General features: G+C 39.7%; 1 protein-coding gene across 1 annotated transcript; it reads right to left on the reverse strand.

The window, feature by feature from the left end:
- Window positions 1–166: 166 nt before the first annotated feature.
- LOC311067857 (uncharacterized protein) lies at window positions 167–14,954 on the reverse strand (the record flags this gene model as incomplete). The annotated part of the gene is made up of 8 exons (XM_084090004.1): window positions 167–926; window positions 3,298–5,037; window positions 6,839–6,900; window positions 6,985–7,089; window positions 7,413–7,697; window positions 9,233–9,499; window positions 11,788–12,135; window positions 14,930–14,954. 8 exons carry the CDS (start codon window positions 14,952–14,954, stop codon window positions 900–902), a joined length of 2,859 nt encoding a protein of 952 aa, XP_083946130.1. The 3' UTR covers window positions 167–899.
- Window positions 14,955–15,104: the final 150 nt, after the last annotated feature.

The raw sequence follows: 15,104 nt of genomic DNA on the forward strand, positions 1-15,104 counted from the left end.
TTACTCAGTGCTTGAAAGTCAGAGGGAAGTGTCTTCTTCTACGAACATCTTAATGAGAATTCGCACACACGGATGCACACGAAGAACGTGAGATTGAATGAGTACAATTAAAATTGATTCGTGAGTATTACTGAAAAAACTTGCATTAAATGAAGAACAAAGCGAATAAAATTGGGAGAATTTATTTGTAACAACTTCCTGTGTGCATTAAAGTACACGAAACATCTGATCAAACATTTGCTTTTCATCATGTTTTTTGTTAGGCCTGTCAACAACCTATTTTACTTAAAGTCATTAGCATTTTCCACATCATTAACAAAGATATTAAAGAGCTTAATTAATTACACGTCCGTTAGGTCGGTCTCCTTCATACTCAAATGCGCAACCATCCACAAAAGCACCGTAGCGGATCGCAGTAATTGAGCGGCGTTACAAGAAGCATCTGTGAGCAGAAAGCTGAATAAATAGATGCGAGAGGACAAATAGTGGCAGTCCATTATTTATCATTTAGTAGTTCAGCTCTGCCAGCCATCCTAATTCATTTGGATTTTGTTCGAGTCTTCCTGTCTGTGGAAAAACACTATATTGTGTTTTATTTTCAGACACTTCAAATCCCATAGCAGCATTGTTCCGATGGATAAAGTTCACAGTGTGTCCTATTCAACAGCCATGGCTTTCACATGCCTACGTGACAGTTGTGTAGGAGAAACAAAAATATCAGTCTTTTTTATCAATAATGTGGTCGCTCTGACAAAATACAAAAGATTTGTATGGCACAATAAGCGGAGGGCCAGAGGAATGGCTGAGCATTTGTTTCTTTCCACCAGAGAGACATTGTGCTTTGTAAGAAAGTTTTTTGCAGTGCAAATAGTGTCGATCTAGATGAGCGCTGCATTTTCTCAGCGTCTGGGTCTGCCTCTGTGGACCTGCGGGAGAGAAGAAGGAGAAAAGAAAGAACAAAATGCTTCATTTGATATATATATCACGTTTAAAGTCCCTTTCACATCACCCGAGTCAGCGTTGCCCAATGAACTGAACTCAGCATGAGCTACAGTCTTACTTAGGTTTAAAGTTCAATTCAAACATTTGCCTCTAATGATTAGTAGACGATTTGCATGATGTATGAAAAGTCTGCCTTTGCACACAAGTTAATAATCATTTAGAGTAGAAGACACCCATTTATTTAAAAGTCAAACTTTATGAAGAGATCTTGAAAGCATCATAATGTATTGGTAAACATTAGTTGACTACATTAGTTAACATGAGCTGACAATTAATCTAAGTTAATGTTAATTTCAACATTAAATACAATAACATTAGCTAATGCACCGTGAACTAACAAGAACAAACAATGAACAACTATTTTTATCAACTAACATTAATAAATGCTGTTAGGTCATTTTAACTAATGCATAACATAATGTGAACCATTGAGACTGTATTGTAAAGTGTTAGCACTTATTTAAATCATGCTGTAAAACTAAGTATTTTATTTTTTGTTTCTAAAATGATCACAGCAGAATCTGTACGAGGCTCAAATACGCGTTTTCACTGTTTACTGTGCGCACTGCCCTCTTTCGCACCTAGCGACCTCGTAAAATTGCTCTTCCGTGATGCTACCTGCAGTGGTTTCCACATGAAGATTAAAACGGTGCACTTAAGGCTTGATGTGTCATGTGAAAGAGCCTTATAACATTTTCACATCCTCTTAAGTGACTGATTTGGAACGCACTACATTGGTGAAACACAAATAGCATACAGCTGAGCTGACTGTGTGAAATTTTAATATGCATTTACATACACAGCACATTCAAATACCGAGTAAAATTCTTAAAATAAATGTGCAATTCTCAAGATTTGTCAGCTATCTTGGATTCATTTACTCACTGAGCTCAGTGCATTGCATGGTGGGATTGCATGCATCATATTCACCTTATTTTTAACGGAAATACGGACGCAGCCAGTTGACGGTATTTTGTGCGAGACTTCCGGTCAGGCACTTCCGGTTACTGGCGAGCTCACCGTAGCGGTTAATCAAACAAGTATTCATAACAACTAACTCATCGTTATGGCTTCAAGGAAGACCGGGATTGTTTGTGCAGTTAGAGGTTGTCATAATAACTGGTACAAAAGAAAGATTTACTTGGCGTTTCTGTTGCGTGGCGTTTTCTATATCTCTGCACACCAAACGTGTCTGACGCGGCGCTGCTGCTGCCTGGTGACATATGATAAGCCTCATTGGTGATATATTCGACATATGGGGAGAGAGTTGTGGAAGGCCTATGTTAAACATAAATATATAGCAGCAAAGACAACGTCGGCAGTATTGACGCAAAATAGGTTGTCCACTTAATTCACATATTTACATTTTATTAGTATGCTTTGCGTGGTTTCGCACCTTGGAATGCTTATTTGTGTGTGTGTGCAGTTTTAAGACAGTCCCTTAATTTGCTTGGCGAATGTCTAACGAATGTCCAACATAAAACCTACTTTACCCTTCGCCTGTGGTTAAAAGCTTTACATTTGAAGAAACCACCGAAACGACCGTATGTTTGTTCTTTTCATTTCGTGAACACAAGACCTACAGAAGACCACCCGATACCAGAAAAGTGGCTGGGCTATGAAGTCTCAATAAAAAACTCTAAGGAGAAACAAAATCATAGTAACCTCTGTATAAAATCTAGTCATCATGGCGTTTATTTTGTATGATTTACAATTATTTATAGACATCTACTTATTGCTGTCCTGTGCTTTGGTTGCATTCTGATGGCATTATTAATACATTCGACATGACAAAAATACCTCCATAGATATATTAGTCCAGCGCTGGCTCGGCCGTGTTTAGGGCGGTGCTGAAGGCGCCGGCGAAGTTGGCACTCTGCCAGCTAGATGCATGAGTGTTTTCAACCAGGTCCGGTACCCGAACTGGGTGAGGCGGGGCTTTAGATCTTTATTGTATTCATCTGTTACGTTATGTGTAACATTTTTCTGTCAATTCTGCATTTAATCCTTTGCGATTGATATCGTTAGTTAGCCCAGGGAAGCGAGGAAACGGAAGTGCCGCACAAAAACCGGATACTGGACCCATGTTTACTTCCGCGTTCGAAAATAAGGTGAATAGGATACCATGAAGGAATGCCTAAACAAGATATCTTAGGAAGTAACATAATAATAAAAATGCATTTTGAAATTTCACTAATGCATTTCACTAAAAGTGGATGAAGTCATATTTTTTTACACTGTAGCACCTGAGGGTCATGACTAGCTTGTGCATTTCACTCATTTAATGTTACTAACCTGTTGCGTGTGCATTGGGTGTCCATGCATTCCTGGCAATCGCTGAGGGCTTGTATGCCGCACTCGAGTCACGTTTGGAGGTCTGTGTCTGCGTTGCACGTTCACAGGCTGGATGTTGCGCGCCTGTTGCATGCGTTCACGTGGAAGCATCTGGAACTGATCCGGACTCAACACTGGAGGAGGAGTAGGAGGCTTCTGACCCGCTTTGTTGAGCTGCTGGATGGGTCGAGAAGGTCCAGGGTTCTGCAGGGCAGCCTGAGTCTGCTGGATGGGTCGAGAAGGTCCAGGGTTCTGCAGGGCAGCCTGAGTCTGCTGGATGGGTCGAGAAGGTCCAGGGTTCTGCAGGGCAGCCTGAGTCTGCTGGATGGGTCGAGAAGGTCCAGGGTTCTGCAGGGCAGCCTGAGTCTGCTGGATGGGTCGAGAAGGTCCAGGGTTCTGCAGGGCAGCCTGAGTCTGCTGGATGGGTCGAGAAGGTCCAGGGTTCTGCAGGGCAGCGTGAGTCTGCTGGATCCGGTTGTCAGAAGGGTTATTGGTCTGGGCGGTGTGTTGGCGTAGTGCAGCCTCAGTAAGAGGAATGGATGGCTGAGCCACGGTCTGATTTGTTCTGGAGGCAGTTTGTGTCTGAGGATGTGTTTGAGATGTAGTCATTGGATTCTGAGAGGTTTGGATTTGAGGTACTGTAGTCTGTGTGCTGATGCTCTGTTGTATAACTTGCACATTTGGGTCCATTTGAGACTGGCTGAGCACGTTGTGAGCGATTGGTCTTTGGAGGTCTCCTCTTTGGGGAGCAGAAGGGGCTTGGGTTATCCTGCCTGTAGGTTCAGTCTCCTGGTCTCTCCCACCAGAACGACCTTGCCGTGCATTTCGTTGTGGAGATCTAAACCGCCAATCCGAGGATCCACTGCTGTCCGAGCTGTCGACTTCACGGTTGGGGTACGCCGGCGTTCCCTGCAAACGGTCCCAAGGCATCTGCTGGAGGTGCGTGTTGGTGCGGGTGTCGTTTATCTGGTTGTTGGTCCGAACAGGGTTTGAATGTGGAACCTCTGCTGAAGATCGTGAGTTGGTAGTTCGGCGGTTTGCATTGGTTTGGTTGGTAGGGTGCGAGTGGCCCGTCTGAATGAGGGCGTTGGGTTGGCGAAATCCATTTGTTGAAGCATTCGTCTGCGTTTGATTACCCAAACTCAAAGGCTCAGAGTTTAACAAACCAGTCTGAGAAAGGTTTTGATGGTTGCTGTTCGTGTGCCGACTCTGTGGTGCACTTTCTCTCTGGTCTGCATGTTGCCGGATTGCCTGACTCGGCTGGTTTGCTTCTGGAGGGTATGTGTTCAAGTTGACATGCACTGTTTGAGGTTGTGCATTGCTAAGCTGGTCAGTGCGTGGCGACGTGTTGAGGTTTACATGAACTGTATGAGCAAGTGCACCAGGCTGAGATCTACCCGTTTGTATGAGAATATTAGGATTTTGCTGGACAGGCTGTGGGAACGACCTCTGAGGGTCATTGTTTGGATATGAATTGTTGTTTTGATGCCCATTGTCTGGGAATGCACTGAAGTTGTGGTGAAATACATCCGTGTTCATATGGCCATTATGATGGAGTGGGTTGGGGTTGCTGGGAATGTTTTGTGGCATTGTGTTGATGTTCGCATTGTTGTTATTGGGAAAAGCGGTGAAGTTCTGTGGCAGTGAGTTGTGTACTGTTGGATCAGGGTGGTTTCCACTGACAAGAGCTCTGTTTGCAATCTGAAAAAAAAAAGCAGTACTATTGTTAAATTGAAAAAGATGTTAAGGCTGGGCAACATCATGAACTTTGCAATGATTACAAGGTACTTTTATGTGGCCATTATGTTTTATAAAATACATTAGACTAGTTTTGTAATCCTTATCTTGCAACTAGCGAATATGAGAGTCTTAATATAAAGATGTTTTAATAGCAAAAACAGTGAGTAAGAGAGTTTGTAAGTGTAATCGAGACCTTGAATGAGATCTTAAAACGTGCATCTTAAGGAGTTTATCTTAAAGAATGACATTTGGTGCAATTCATTCAAACAATTCAAAACTCATTGATTTATGTCATATGTAAAAATAATAATAATAATAATAATAATAATAATTCGCAATATCTCTGTGTGCAATGTTCATGATGAAATGGCAGAAAAAGAAAAAGAAAATCAAATTATTTTACAGCCCAAGAGGTATTAATCTACATTACACACAGGGCCTGAAATTAACACCCGACCACACGCCAAATGCGGGTGAATTCTGCAATTGGCGGGTAACACTGTCAATCTACCTGCCACATTGGCAGGTAGCCAATGAGAATCGACCCTTCGCGGGGAGTTTGATTGACGGCGATCTGGCCAATCATAATCCGCCTTTTTTTGTCCGACAAAGCAGTCAGGAGAGTTCAACGTTGGTGATTTGAACTTGAAAAAATGGAGTGTACGGAGTAGGCCTACTGACATCTTTCCGCAGTTAAAACTACATTCCTTCTTATGTTCATTCATGTTTATTTGATGCTATAAATTAACTAGAAGGAAGAGATGATAGGTTCACGAGCAGCTTTAACTGAGGCACCACAGCGATCTGTCAAGACACATTACAGAGCCACAAAACGGTATTGTCTAAATTTCTTTAAAAATGACCAAATTTTAACGTTGAGACTTTGTTTAATATCAAAAGTAACCTGGACTGTCTTGTCTGTCAGCGTGTTGTCAGTGTCTCTGCTGCGCGATGTGTTTTTCATTGCATGAGAATGAGATCATGGTTTGGCGTGAGCGCGGTGTAGCTTGTCGGACATAGCAACAGTAACTAAAGGGGCCGGGTCTTTGCGTTTTTTTTTTTTTTGTTTTTTTTGCAACTGTTGTTCTTTGACATTTAAACGAAGTCAGCCATTTTGTTGGATTTTAGCTAAAAATGTGGCGGCACATTACTGGAGTACAGAAAGCATCTGTGAAAGCAGCGCAGTTTGAGTGTTTCGGAACGTATATGTGATCGGAGAGAACGATGAGGCCCTTCTCCGACTACGTTTGAATAATATGTGACTTAAGTATTAAACTGTTGGTGAGATGAGATAATGCAACGCTGACATAAGCTACATTACAATGACAGTTGCACAGATGTTGGGAGTTGGGAACCGGTGAGAAAATGCCTACCCGGTAACTTTACCAGTAATAACAATATTAATTTAGTTCTGCTTAACGGTTCCTGAACGCTGTAACTAACAGCTGCCCAGCCAACACAGCCGCGTGTGATTTACATACGAGCTGCACTAGGTCTATATCTGTATTCTAAGAGTCATTATTACTTGTAAGGATCTCGTTAATAACTTGACAGCACTTAAATGTGTATTCTTACAAGTTAAAGAACAAATGTTTGTGCAATTCCTTTTTTTTCCACCTTTTATGAGGCCAAAAAAAAAAAAAACTGCCTGGTAAAAAGTCACTGTGGCGGGTGGATTTTTAAATCTGTGGCTGGTGGTCAAAAAGTTAACTTCAGGCCCTGATTACACAGAACACAATAATAGAAAGTGGTACTGTCGTACTGTGGTGCCTTCATTCTGGTTTGTCTTCTGAGGTCCAAGAGCATCTCTGAGTCTCCGATCAACTGTGAATATGAGCATATGAGCATGTCAGAGCCTTTAGCATCAAAAAGCAAAACAGCAGACAGAAGCATTGAGGAGGGACGTACCATTTCTTTGTCGCAGGAGCACAATAATGACAATAATAATAATGATGAGCGCAACAACACATGCAACAACAATCCCTGCAACGGCCCCTCCACTGAGACACGTACCTGTGAAGCAGGAGAACATGATTTTTAGATGTTACATTTGAAGACTTAGATTAGCAAGCACCCCAAAGAACAGAAGACATAAATGTAGAGAAAAACATCACAGATTCATCAATAATGGAGCTAGCAAATAGGAGACAGTATCCTGCAGAGGAAATGCATTGTGGGTGGATGGAAATTATGACTCCTTCCAGTATAGTGACACATGAATTTATCAATCCTGTAGTTGATTACTCCCTCTCCGGTCAAGAAAATGAATGTCAGGCCGAAGAATGAACTGACAGATGCATCCGTCACTGCAGTGCCACAGAGAGCCATTAACTCACCCACAATGGCCAGGTCTATCTGCTGCTTCGATGCTCCTCCTGTGATGTCATTCCGCGCGGTGCAGGTGTAAGTGCCACTCTGATTGGTGGAGAAGATCTGCAGACTCAGCACGCCAGTCCCTGATTGGCCGGCGGTCACCGGCTGGCCGTTGAGTGCCCATGAGAAGGAGGCAGGAGGGAGAGAGGTAGACGCACAGGTGAGACGCACCGTCTGGCCCACCGTTGCATCTCCACCGCCAACACAATCACTCGAGGTCTTAGTCAACTGTGGGGCGTCTGGACCATCTGAGGAACCAACAATATTAAAGATTAAAATGCTTAATGACAATTTACCAGGCTTGTTAAACTGTAAAGCTGGTCAGTATGAACAAAATCTTTCAGAGTCATTTTATATCACTATAATCGTATAGGTCACAATGTATTTATTTTTAATGGAAATTCAATGGAAAAAAAAATGCGTATGCATTAAATTGCAATGTGGTAATGTCTATTTTTGATAATCTAATAAATGAAATGGAAATAAAATTTAAACAAGTGTTATGCAAAAATACACATAAATGGTGCTTCATCTAATTTGATTGTTTTCTTCTTATTTGTAACTTACTGGACACAAAACAAAAGTCTGAATATTTATGACGCATGAAGAAGCCTGAGATCAGTGCAACATTTGCTTCAGATTATGAAACACTGCAGTTCAAAACAAAATGCTAAAAACAATAAAACTCAACCAAACAGAAAAGCAATAATAATGACAGTTTGGTTTCTGTAGTCATAGTCTGGCCTGTTGGTTGAGCCGGTGTTGTCATGTTCCTCAAATATAGCAATTTGTCACTAGTGGGGCAGAAATTATTCCTCCGTCTTATAATATGTCATGGTTATGGTTGTCCAACAAACTGGAACATTATCAGCTCTTTGGTTAATTTTACATCATATGTCTGCGCTGTCTCTGAACGCATGCTGGTGATGTAAAACATGCAGTTAGCGGAGAAAACGCAAGACATTTTCACACAAGGTTGACGTGCAAAGAATATAAACTCTTTTGAGGTCTTGTTGGACAGATGTCCAATTTGCACATTACAAATTTGATGCATTAATAAATTTTCTAGACCAGTAGTTCTCTTGTGACCCACTAGGGAGCTGCAAGATTTATTATTGATAGATCATTATATTAAAATGATTTAACATATGACAAATCAAACATTAAAGTAAGCTAAACAGACATGTAAACTGACAGATTTCTCATTTCAATTTGTTTCATTCATATTTCTGACATATTTTCTTTAACAATCTTTTTCCATTTAAGAACAAAGCTTTCCACAGTCTTAGAAAACCTAGTATCATTGAGATACTATTATAATTTTTATTTATATTTTGAAATTGTTTTATATATATTTTTATTTCAGTCTTTGAGTAAAGGGAATTGGAATGTAAGGTAATGGGAATTTCTATAATGTTTTTTTCTGAGAAATTGCTTAAAAAAATGTCTCTAGTAGTTCATTGTTCAAGTTCATTGATACAAATTCATTGGTTATAAAAAGTGTGAATTCTGGAGAACATTCACTTCTTCAATCTACTGGAATAATGGATTTTTTTGTTTAGTTAAATTATTTTAAATGTATGTTTTATTATGTACCATATATATCATGGAGTTACATTTCCAGCCAAAAACTGTAATATATACAGTGTGTTACTGTTTAAAAAAACAAAAACAAAAACATAGAGCGATATTTACAGTTACTGTGAAATTCATAATATAGAAATCCAGCAAATGGTGAGTAGTTTCTGCAACAATGACACAGCAGTAATGGTGAATGACTCACAGTAGACGCTGAGGGTGGCCGTGGCTGTTTGTGCACTGACGGCGTTGCTGACGGTACATGAATACTCCCCGGCATCATCTCTCCTGGCTGGCGAGATGATCAGAGACCCAGCGCTGATAGTAATGCGGGTGTCAGAGGACAGAGCAGCGCCTCCTTTACCCCAAACCACACTGACCTCTGAACCCGCAGACCAGATGCAACTCAGCGACACATTCGCACCTTCCAGAGGAAGAGGAGGCGGAGACAAACTCACTCCATTCACAGCATCTGAAGATGGACAACAAGGACAGGGTATGCAACGACTTCTTATCTCACAAGTCTCACTATTTTTCTCACAACTGCAACTTTATATCTTCCAGTTCTGACTTTTTTGCAAGAGTTTGTATCGCACAATTGCGAGAAACTTTTTTCCTAAGAATTGCAAGATTGTATATTGCAATTCTGAGTTTATATCTCATATTTTTGTTTTGTTTTCTCCTGTAATTCTGTTTACATCTCGCAATTCTGACATTTTGTCTCGTAATTCTGAGTTTACATCTCGTTATTCTGTTGTTGTTTTTCTCCACAGAATAACAAAATAAGGTAATGCAACTTTTTATCTCACAATTCAGACTTTTCTTTTCAGAACTGACCATATGCACAGAACGTTCTTAAAGGGATAGTTCACCCAAAAATGAAAATTCTGTCATCATTTACTCTTCCTCAAGTTTTTCCAAACCTGTATGACTTTCTTTCTTCTGCTGAACACAAAAGAAGATATTTTAAAGAAGGTTGGTAATTAAACAGTTGCTGGTCCCCATTGACTTCCATAGTAAAAAAAAAAATTCTACTATGGAAGTCAATGGGGTCCATCAGTCGTTTGGTTACCGACTTTCTTCAAAATATCTTCTTTTGTGTTCAGCAGAAGAAAGAAAGTCATACAGGTTTGGAACAACTTGAGGGTGAGTAAATGATGACAGCATTTTCATTTTTGGGTGAACTATCTCTTTAAGAACTTCTGAAATAATATTAGCCAGTGTGGTGTGATATCTTCAATGTCCTGAGGTAGCTTTAACAGCATCAATAGTGTAATACTTAGTTTATAATCAGAATATGGTCACTTACATAGTCAAGGCTAGCATTCATTTAGTTATTCAAACATAAGACAATGTAAAAAGAGACACATCCCAGTCTTCCTATACAGCAAAATTAAATTCGACCATTAGTTTACACACTTTCGTTTGGAAAAAATAGTGTTGAGAGTGCAAATTAAAGATTTATTGTGCACTTTAAGATTAAGTGTGCTGAAATCTGAGCTTGGGCTGCACTGACTGACAGCTTCTGTGATTATAAAGGGATTATACGCTTTCTGTGTAATCAATTCACAGTCTAAAGAAGAGTTGTTGTTTTTCATGAGACTTTGTGACGTTTCTTACTTCATACTTAACTACAAAAAAGTGCTAAACCTTGACAAAATTTATTTTAAAACCTAGTGATTTTAGAATGTTTAATATTTGTTAAAAAAATGTTTAAATAGGAAAATGTTTCTCTGCTGCCATCTACTGGTTATAATCGTAAATAATGTATTTTTTAAATAAAAGAGTTTTCTATCAAATGTTGGATTTCCTACATCTTGAGACGTTCGGTTTTACAAATGGGGACGATCTCAGAAGAATGAACAAATAATGTTTTTGGTCATCACATTAAAAATGTGAAAAAGTAAAATAAAATGTGTGTCCAAATACAGACATCCGTGTTTCTTATTCCAACGTTCCCATTGGCTTCTGGCACTGCTACTGGTTTATTGGCAAATTAGCTAAGTGGTATAACTGCATTACATTAAAAAGTCAACCATTGATGGTTTTTTATATCGATGTAACCATAGATATCATATATAAACGCTAGATGTCTTATGGCGCAGTCACTTCCGGCATCACTGTTCGGCCATCTTGTCACAGGCAGGCTTAATGTAAGGTGAGTGATCAGCACACACACAAATCCTCTTATCTCGCTGAAATCTTGACGGATTTACAAACGGTTTGGTTTCTTACAAACGTTATTAAAGTGGCTATAATTCCGAATGCTTGAACATGTATGTTATAATTATTCATATGTATGCAGTGTATGTATGCAGTGTCATAACTACATCTCTGACGTTTATAACAAACCAAACCGTTTGAAAATCGGTAGAAAATTGAGCAAGTTATGGTTATTTAAAAGTACATGCACCATTAAAAGAGTGAGCGAGCACACTGTGGCAAGATGGCCGCCACGTGCGGACGTCGACCTCCATTGGCCAGCAGCGCGCACGAGACATCTAGCCTTTATCATATGATATCTATGGATATAACAGTTCACTGGAAATGCCCAAGCTGGCTTATCGAAAAACCAGGAAGTAACCGTGCATATGATCAATTGCGAGTTTATATCTCGCAATTCTGAGAAGAAAAGTCTGAATTGCGAGACAAAAAGTTGCAGTTACCTTTTTTTATTTATTTCTGTGGCAGAAATAAGTTTCAATAACAGGGTGAGTAAACAATGTTTTCTATTCTTTTAAGTCATGTGTAGCATCATACCGAACACCTTGAGCTGCACTGAACGGGTGTTCACACCGAGTCCAGAGGTAGAAGAGGGTTCGACAGAGACGCTGTAGTTTCCAGAATCACCGAGCTGGCTGTTATTGATTTTGAGCTGAGTGGCAGTGACTGAGATTCTGTTCTGATACTGTTGGACGGGCAGTACAGAAGGGTTACCGTTTACCCACATCGCCAGTGTAATCCCTCCGCTATCAGTCCATCTGATAAGAGGCACGTTAGACATGGTCTGTACTGTAAAGATAGCATCTTTCCCTGATGCCACCAACACTGGTGTCTTCTCAAACTGAACTGGAACAGGGTCCAGACACACAGCGACCAAAGGCAAACCTATGGAGAGTTAGTGATGGAAAGTTAGTGAAAGCTGCTTCAACAGATACTACAGTTCACTTACAGGCTTAAAAAATGTATTTGCATAAATAAAAAAAACTAAACAAGTTTTATCTGATGCTGTTCAAATGCTTCGGAAAAGATTTTTATTTTAATGTAAATATGATTTTAATTGGATGCATAAAGTCAGTTCCTCTCCTTAAGTTCACACAGATGTCCTTGCAAAGTAGACAGGTTTAGTTCGTCACATTAAAGGCACACTGTGAAACTTTTCAACCTTAATAATATATTTCCAAGACCCTTGTGATGGTACATCGACTTACAATAGGTTGAATGACACGTCTGCCAGAGCCTGACGGGGTCTGTATCGCTTTTACTGGCACTATGTAACTTCGGGGTTCGGGTAGTAACCAGAGCACAAAAAGAACTACAAAATTCGACTGCTTTACGGCATACGTCACTTCCCCCACCACTTCCTCAAATTTGGACGTGAGAGGCCAACCAACGTTTGTTTTCGGCTTTCGTGCGTATGTTTTTGTCATGGGGCTGTTTACACCTGGCCACTTCATGCGTTTTCTCAGATGGGATAGCTATCTGATCGTGAAAAGACCAGGTGTAAATGCCCTCCGAAACGCATTCAAGACGGATTTGAATCCGACCGCTCAAACCACTTCAGGAGGAGGTCTGAGTCGCATTCCAGATGAAACTGGACAAGTGTAAATGCATCTGGTTGTTGAAACCACATGTAAATTGTACTCCTCCCAAAAATGCTAAAAATAAAAACGTGTGAGAGCGTGTTATAGGCTATATGTTATAGACAGATATGACGACGCTCCTGGAACACACATCACCGCAGATGAGCAACTGAGCATAGTCATAAAGAGAACGTGCAAACTATCGCAAATCAAAGTGAAAGTAAGTCGCAGACGCTTAACACACAATCATCATCATTAAAAGTAAAGAAACGAAATGATCTTACCAGGGCTGTTACTGCTCTCTCTTATTGCGGTCTTTGATTTTGAAATTTTAGCTGATGATCAATAAAATGCAGCTCATATCTGTTGCTTTCGGTGACGTGCACTCCATTAAATCTGCATATAGCGCGAGAATTGAAGATCGGATTTAAATCCGTTTCGCAAAAACACATTTATGTGACCAGGTGTAAATGGAATTGTTTTGATAAATCAGAAATCCGATCTGAGAAAACGCATGAAGTGGCCAGTAAATAAATCTCTTATTTGTAAACTTGTTTGCATTCTATGTTGTATGTTGTTGCGCTTGCTTGTAGTATGTTTTTTTATATGCTGTTCATTCATTTATTGCTGATAATTAGACCAGTCCAATAATTTCCACATATGTCTAGCTAGCTTTCGATTATCAGAGCTGTTAACAGACTTGCTAAAAAAACACTCGTTTCTCTTACGTGTTTTTTGCGTTATGTTTTATAGCTTGCCTCACAAACTAGTTTGCCAGCTGAACTCAGGTGTTGTGAGGTGCATTTATCACGTAGTCCTGAGGGATATCAGACGACGCTGTTGACGTTGATTCTTGCGATTATCATGAGAACAGTTTTTAATATCTCACATAATTATCAGGACATAAATAAGCCTAACGTAGAGGTTGTAAATAGTGTAAACAAGTACAATTTGCAAACTATTATGATAAATTGCAATAATCATGTCTTCGGAGTCTATCTGTGCCTATTCCATGCCCGATGCAGGTACCGGTGTACAGGGTGGGAGGTGGGGGGGTGGAGGGGTATTTACGACAGTGCAAGTATTCCATAGCGACTCTAGGGGTCGCTGTTTGACAAAAACACAATTCCTTCACAGTGTGCCTTTAACAATGGGAATGTTCTACAAACACACAATACAAACACAAAAAAAGAAGAAAGATAGTGAAAATGCGAATGCATCTGAAAGAAATGCATTCATATAGGTGTGGCATGAGGAGACATGCAAACGATGGACGTAAAAGAGCTCAAACAAAAGGCAGAATGCTGTAAAACAGGTGCAACTCAACTGTGTGTGACAAAATTCAGTACTTGTACGTCAGAGCTTTAAATATTTCGTGCATCTGTCTGCGATTTTTCGGCATCAGTGTTTTGAAGTGATCGCCTGATATAATCCAGACGTTCCTAACACTAAAGTGTTGGTTATTATATGAACTAATTGTTTTCACATTATTTTTTTTATTTTTTATATTAAAACTTAGTTTGTACTGATAGTTTGTACCCCTAGTGAGTTTGTACCCCCTACTCAAATTATTTATATTTTATTTTGCAGCAGTTTTCTATAGCAAGTTGCTTTTGTTAATACTGTATTTTTTTCAGGTTTGTTGATGTATATCAATCAATCAGATGTATTTTCAGTGAAAAGTTAAGTGTTTTAAAAGTTAAGTATATTATTGTTGTTGTCTAATTTAAACGGGGTACTGTAAAATGCATGGGTGTTTCTTCTACAAAATCACATCTGGAAATCGTGACAGATTGAAGACACAAAACTCACTTATCAATGAGAAAATCACAAGAGGATGCAGCAGTGTGTTCATGTCAGTCTGCAGGGCCTGAGCAAAAACATTAAATTAGTTTCCAGATGTTTCATTCAATCACACATTAAAGCATATAAATCATAATAAGAGACATTCTGTCAAATTAAAAGAGATACTGACATCAATCACTGTTATAAGGGATTGCTTTAACAACTTAGCTGGAATTCGGTGCTCAAGCACGACGATAGAGCCTGCGATTATTATAGCATTAAAATGAGAAATTAAAGCTGTAATATAGACTCACTAAGCAGTCTTCGTTTGGTTTTCATTTTCGTGTCTTTAAGTCCGTGTGTGGGGTGTGGGGTGTGTGGTTTCGGCAACAGACGCGTCGCTTCCTGAATACCTGTCGACGCCTCACGGCATCATCACAACAACAACTGAGATCATCAATCATCCTTAGAAGGAAAAATATACATTGG

The sequence above is a fragment of the Abramis brama genome (genome assembly GCF_963993115.1).
Source record: "Abramis brama genome assembly, chromosome: 17".
NCBI lineage: Eukaryota > Metazoa > Chordata > Actinopteri > Cypriniformes > Leuciscidae > Abramis > Abramis brama.